The sequence below is a fragment of the Cherax quadricarinatus genome, chromosome 29 (assembly GCF_038502225.1).
Source record: "Cherax quadricarinatus isolate ZL_2023a chromosome 29, ASM3850222v1, whole genome shotgun sequence".
Lineage (NCBI taxonomy): Eukaryota > Metazoa > Arthropoda > Malacostraca > Decapoda > Parastacidae > Cherax > Cherax quadricarinatus.
Window position 1 is genome coordinate 34,529,174 of NC_091320.1, and position 7,264 is coordinate 34,536,437.

Sequence of the window (7,264 nt, forward strand, 5' to 3'; positions counted from 1 at the left end):
ATAGTGAGATGCTCAGTGAGAAGGTAGAGGTAGTATAAGGATGGAGAAAATGTTTGAGCAAATTACTGAATGTTGATACAATGTTAGGTAGAAATTTTGTGCATGTAAGATCGCTATACACTTACCTTCATTTATCAGTGTATTTCTTAATACTTGTTATTCATGATTAGGCTGTGAGGGGATAATCCCAAAAAAACATTAAGAAATGTGTATAAAATTGACAATTATGAAATGGGGAGCAATAAAACCTATTAGAATGAATGAAGAGTCAGGAGCTAGAGATGCAATACAAACATTGAAAGAGGGAAGTAGCAAAGGTAGATGGAATTAGGAATGAAGTGCTGAAAGCCATGGAGATTGCAAGTCATGGGTAACAAGGCATAAGCTACTCAGTTATCCATACATACAATTGTCTCGGAGTTACGATGTACTGGGGTTACGATAATTTTGAGTTACGATTTGCCCTCATAAGGAATTTAGTTTTGAGCTGCAATGAAAAATTTGAGATAAGATACACATTTATGATTTAATTATGCCATCTTTTGTGTTACAAGTCATCATGACCCCTAAAGTGCACAGTCAACAGGCAATTTCTTTGAAGATCAAATAAGAAATTGTGAAAAAAAACATGGTGCAGGAGTTAGAATTAGTGTATTGGTGCATAAGTATGGCTTTCCACAATCAACCATCCTTACTGTTATCAAGCGATAAAAGATACTGTAAAGGATATGGAAGTGGCTGATGAATCTAGGCTAATGAAAAAGGGCAGAGAAATTAGCATAGAGATGGAAAGACTGTTGTTATTATGGATAAGACAGCAGTAGATGAAGGAAGATACAGTGCCTGCAAATTATATCTGAGTTCAAGGTATAGTAAAAGTTGCACTTTTGGGGCTTTAGAACGAATTACCATAAAAGCATGTACATGTGGTATTTTGTGATTTGAGTTACAATAGTTTTGAAGTACGATACATCTTCTGGAACAGATTAATATTGTAACTCCAGGGACCATTATATTTCTAATAGCTGCTATACTGGAAGAACTAGCATTTTTAATTTGCCTTATCATTTTGAAATTTTTTTTTTTTTTTTTTTAACTCAGACTGCACTGAACCATGGATCAAGCCTAATTGCTGAATGCCGGTATGCAGCCAGTGCAGGAAGTATTATAGTACATATACTCTTGATTGTTCTTATGGTCAAATGTTATCGGAACTTTGGACTAGGACTAAAAGAAAAAGGTAAGGCTTACCATGTTATTATACTACTGTTGCAGCGCTGTATAGTCCTTGTGGCTTAGCGCTTCTTTTTGATTATAATAATAATATACTACTGTACTTTTGTCTTATTGTACACCTTTGCCTGGAACCATTTGTTAGTAATATAAACAACTATTAGTAATGTAAATATGCACTTGGCATAAAACAGTGCAGGCAGAACATGTAACAAAATTTCATGTAGACTTCTTAATTTGAAGTTAATAATTGAAGCTTTTCACCTGGTTCAGGAATTAAGCAGCAGTCTGCAAGCCCCATTACATGTACTGTACCATATTAGTTTTAACCCCTTTATATGATATGTTATTTCATGCTTTTTTCTTTTTTCCTAAATTTTGATTTCTCATTTTTTTTTTTCAGAAAAGGTGTAAACAGATAATCATTTTTCTTTTGTCAAAACCTTCCAGATGTTGACTGTATAAATATGTATAAGGATGAACCTGCTAGTAGTTGTTATCTTACACTTATCTACTAATAATTCTATTCCTTTTGTTTCAGTATACCCAAGTCAGTCCGACAGGAATACAACACAAACTAGTGGCTTGGTTCAGTAATCTTGCTAAGTGAAAGACTTCAGCAGTTACTTGTACTAGTAAAGTACACTTTTGAACTAGCTTCCTTTTCCATGAGAGTTGTAGTTTTAAGAATAGATTTTATTTGCAAGTCCAAAGACTATGAACATAGCTTATTTTTACTTTATCATAGAAGTAGGTAGACATGGTAATATGCAAGGTATGCATGTCATGTAAAATAATTATTTTATTGCTTGCATATTCATTAAATGCAATATATTTTAGATAAACTAGTACTGAAACAGCTCTTCCTTACTCCACACAGCTGAGCAGTGATTGCACAGACCAAAAAACAGTGATATGTATCTTATTTTATATAGATGTGTTTTTTGGATGAGAGAAATCATATTTTATGGCCAGCTTTAATAGCACTTGCCATGTTTAATATGACCAGACCAACTTTATAAGCATAAATACAGCTTGTTTTATATAAATGTCAGCAGCATCTGCAGACAGTGTTGTATAGTTTGGTGCTGATGTGTGTGCATGCGTTAATTTATAAAATAGAAATTTAATGTTTGTGTTGTATTAGAATTTGTACAACTTGCAATAAATTTTGTATAAAATTCTGGGGCCAATTGTGATAAAGTATTTTAAGTTGATCGTATTATTAAAAAATATATGAAACTCATATAGGTCACACAGCACTGTCATGTTAAGTACGTATGTTGTACCAGTGTGATACAGTATGTATTAACCTTTGAAGAACTATGGATATTTTTACTTTTTATTGTAATTGAAATGTTTAGGATTAAATAACAAGAATACATACAGCAATGTTTATTTTCTAATGTATTTAATTATAAAACAGTTCAGAAACATATTTATGTAAATTACACATTGAGCTTTATACAGTGTGTTTGCTGTTAATGTCCAATGGAATGATTTTTTTTTGCTATCAGTCCCTTTTTTTTTATTATTATTATTTTACAATAGTAGTACACTAAGATTCTTGAGTGAGCACCTCTGCCAATGAGCACCTCATATAGGCAGTGATTCCTTCCCACCTGATAAATGTTTATCACTTATACTGTGTAGTTTTACCATAAATTCTTTAAACAAAAAATCTGATTTCTTTCCATCATCAGAGACATTTAACATCTGAAGAGTTTTACTCTTGCAATATTAGTAGTAAATGGCAAAAAGTCAACAAATGAAAAATAAGACATAAAGCCTTTTATGTAATAATGTTAAATAATACCCAACAACAGGCAAAAATGTCATTAAATAAAAGGCTTTCTCCATTTTTTTATTCACCTATTGTAAACAATACTCTTGAATATTTTTGAAAGCATCAGACTGATTTTCATCAATACGCTATATGATTCTACTATGAGTAGTACCAATAAACTGCCAAGTTTTGACACCAGATAAACCAAAACAATAACAGTTATTAATTATTTTGTACACAACCAAATAAGCAATGGTATATGAAGTCCACAGGTAATACAAAAATTTTATATACATATTTGTATATGTATATTATATGCAGATGAGAGGAAACAGCAGGGCTAGTAAAAACTTTATCATGATTCTAAAGGGCTTTTTTTTTTTATTTTGCAACATGTTATTAAAGTCAGTATATAATCATGAATATTCCATCACCCTGGGAAATCATAATTTACAAACTAAAATTCACAATGCTGGAATCAAATGTGTGACCAGTAGTCTTTCATTTATACATGCTACCAATTGCACCAGGGGACTGTGATTACATTACTATGTATCTGCATGGAGGGGACTATGTCCTAATGCACTTGGGGTAATGGGTGGGTGGCTATGGACTACATTACTATGCACCTGGGTGATGGAAGGGATTATAAACCATGCTGCTAAGCACCTGAGTTATGGGTGTTGGGGATTGGACTACACTATGCACCTAAGTGATAGGCAGAGACTATGAACCTGAATAATGGATGAAGGGGACTATGGACCATGTCACTACATTGGGGTAATGGGTGGAGATACATTTATGCACTTAGTGAGAGATGATGGATTATGATGAGGTGTGCAATACTATTTGGGATCCACCATAAACTAGTAAGAACAGTGAGATTTCCAATTCTAACACTTGAACCTATTCATGGTGCAGCTGGCAACTGTGGCACTACTAGTCATGCTTTTAATTCCCTCTTTACTCCTAAATGTTTTATTCACATCATTTTGAATTTTAGTTGGAAATGACAGAGGTGTCACAGTCTATGGACCATGTCACCTGGGTGACAGTGTGTGTTGGATAAAAAGGGGCTTGTGTCATCAGTTGTGGCTCATCACATACTTTGTTCCATGTATAAAAAAATATTTGCAGCAAGCAATTCCCTAACCTAAAACTTTGTTACAATGCAAGTTTGAACCTTGGGGCCATAATGTAAAATAAAACCAACTTCTGAAGCCAGCTCTATGCACATCTACCTTATCTATGCCAAATATAAGAGATGACAAAATGACTTCATATTTTTAGGCCAAATTTTCCTATAGTAAAGTACAATAATACACTTAAATACAAAGAAATGTGTTATCATAAATATTTCATAATGTATAGTCTTGTGATTATGAAACATATTTTATGAACAAGACCTCTTTATTGCAGCCTTTTTTTTTTTTTTTTTTTTTTTACCCTCTGCACTGTTAAGAGTGTTTCATACTTTACACCCTGATGATTCATTCATTCATGTTGATTCGCCGGTACTTCCGGCCTGGGTCTTCTCCAGATGGTGACCTGGCAACCCTGATGATATTATAAAATTTAACCTGACAATACTGTACATTGTAAGGTTTCTTGAAATGAAAACCTACATCATATCTTACATGGACTAAATTTGAACATTTGTCATTGTTCAATGAGAAATGTCATCCTTATTCAGTTATTATTTGTGAACTAATCTAACCTCTGTTTCCTTTATTAATAATATATCCTTTCCAAATCACTTGCATTACCTGTTCATTTTTAACAGGTTTGCCTCAGTTTTTGCACTTGAGTCTGGTGGTCCTTGAGGCCATCTGAACAGGTTACACACAGACTAGGAGCATACTACAATTCCTGACACCCTGGATTCTATGGCAAGTATGGGATAAAGCCACAAGGAAGGATGTGTTTGTAAAGCTAAAGTCACTGCTGACGGACAATACTTATCAACTGAAAGAAATTTTTTCAGCATTATACTAAATAAAAATTTAAAAATGTTTCAAAATTGACTTAAAGAAAATGTCTACTTCCTTGTGGCTTATTTATTTATGTACATACTGAACATACATGCAGGTACAAACATTCAAATCCAAAAGAAATTCTCAAACTATTTTTTCATGTATTCAATATCCTATTTAAAAAAATTAAATATTTTTCATTTTATCACCAGTAGTTATTATCATATTTTGTGTGTTTTATTTAGCATAATGACAAGGAATGACTGAAGGCTCAATCCTCCATTTGCTAATCTCAAGACATGGTACCTAACTGTACTTGCCTGAGTTGCATATTGTTCAAGACTCATATTTATCATTTAAAGGAATCTAGTTTCCACCCTATGCAGTACCAACCCATCCTCAAAACATACCAAAGGTGTGTCAATTGCATGTCAATTTCTGAACCATCTAAGGAGCCTACAAAAATAAATAGTTGTAGGTTAGGTTACTTTAATTTAATGTAAATTATCTTTATACGTATATAGCCAATGATGACTAAATTACATAAATATTAAAGTAAATTCAGGCAGCAGGGCGTATTCTGTCATTTCTTGATTAACTGGAAACAGCATGCCCAATATGTACAGCATAAGGACAAAATGACAGTACAGTGCAAGCCCATCCTCCCACAGGGTATAATGAGTATGGTTCTCAACTGAGGGTAGCATCCTGCCAGAAGTTACCATCACATATATGTAATTTCATTAAAAGTACCCTTGCAGTTTAGTGCTTCTTTTGATTATAATAATAATTAATTAAATGTGGTTAACTGTGCCACCTACTTGCAGCTCTGCATAGATAATTCAGAAATAGATGTAAATGTGCAAGAAAACTGTATTTGAAGACAGAGAAAGGGAAGAGAGATGGGATAAATATTTGTATTTCAGATATAATAATGTCAACTAAAAAAACAGGATTGACACAAACATAAACAACACTGATAAAACGGTGCTAATTTCTGTGAAGTTGGCGCCTTGTTCCTCACACATTTGATTTCAGTGTCTTAACCTACACTATGATGTATTAACAATGGTGTAAGACTGGTTAGTGCTCAGTTGAAGGGTGCAGCAGTCAGGGAACCATATTAGCCCTACAACTGAAACTTATAGGCAACTCACGTAAGTCCCATAGCACATTTGTAATAACCTTAATACCAATTTTTACTATCACACACACAGGTTATTCAGGAAATCTGACCATGGATAGAATACCTAATTTTATTTAGTCTGTCAAAACTTGTTAAGTCCTGAAAAATGACTTGATATGTGTCCCAATGGTCCTGGATTTGAAGGTCTGTACTGTACTTGTATATATTTATATATGACCTCAACTATTACACTTACTATTGATACATACATATAACACAGCTGTCAAATCTCCTCCATCTTTTTTTTGTCTTCTTGTTCATAACAATACCTTTTGATGTTTGCATTTGAAAATATAAAATAATTTATGTGGAGAGTGCTACATTAAAAGACTTCATCCACAATAAATTGAATTGAGGCTTGCAATGATGCAGTACTACATGAAGGAATAACAAGAAAAATTTATTTCCACCCAAAACAATGGTTCCAACTAGGGGCATTTAGTAACATTGGTAAAGAGCCTCATTAGATTAATGATAGTAACACTTGTTCACCATCATACCAATATTACACATAATGTATTTAACCATCTCTACCCAGAGTTTTCACTTTTTTGCTTTGACTCTTTTATAACTAGTTTTCTCAAGAGTTTTCATAGCAATCCATTAAAGAGCACCATCACTGTTAACACTGTTTCATTGTTAATGGTGAGTGCATCTTGAGTTACCATGTGCAGCACTGTGTCTAACCACTTGAGCATTAACACAATTCTACCACACTTGCTTTCCTATTAAAAAAGCATAGGCAGTCCTGAACTAAATGTATTTTCAAAGCAAGTACAAATGACCTTAAAGTAAAATCTGATTAAGATCTGTTTATATTTACAACCACTCAATTCTAACTACAACCTACAAAGTGCCACTACACTGATCTACAAAATTTGATACAATATAATAAACACTTATCTTTCAATTTCCTAGCTGTATCTCGTGTCACCGGTCACAAGTTTACGTGCTGAAGTTTCCCACATTCATTTTATTTGTAATCTTCGAGGACACTCTTCCATGCCGATCACTGATTATACTGGAAAATAAGTTCTCGTGGAAATATATATACATTAAGAACTATTCAACATGGCTGTTATTTAA

At 33.3% G+C, this 7,264-nt stretch overlaps 2 protein-coding genes across 6 annotated transcripts in view; one reads left to right on the plus strand and one right to left on the minus strand.

Moving 5' to 3' along the window:
• The window catches only part of LOC128690579 (uncharacterized), a 27,180-nt gene extending 24,092 nt beyond the window's left edge, over nt 1-3,088 (plus strand). For both annotated transcript variants that reach the window (XM_053779294.2, XM_053779293.2), the window contains 2 exons: nt 1,102-1,240; nt 1,775-3,088. In XM_053779294.2, coding sequence (XP_053635269.1) covers nt 1,102-1,240; nt 1,775-1,830 — 195 coding nt within the window. In that variant the 3' untranslated portion in view covers nt 1,831-3,088. The remainder of the gene's footprint in view (nt 1-1,101; nt 1,241-1,774) is intronic.
• tty (tweety) overlaps nt 2,616-7,264 on the minus strand; it is a 305,681-nt gene continuing 301,032 nt past the window's right edge. For all 4 annotated transcript variants that reach the window (XR_011392576.1, XM_070089723.1, XM_070089721.1 and 1 more), the window contains one exon: nt 2,616-7,199. Coding sequence is in view for 3 of the 4 variants with exons in the window: in XM_070089723.1 (XP_069945824.1) it covers nt 7,188-7,199 (12 nt within the window). In the remaining variant the exon portion in view is untranslated. The remainder of the gene's footprint in view (nt 7,200-7,264) is intronic.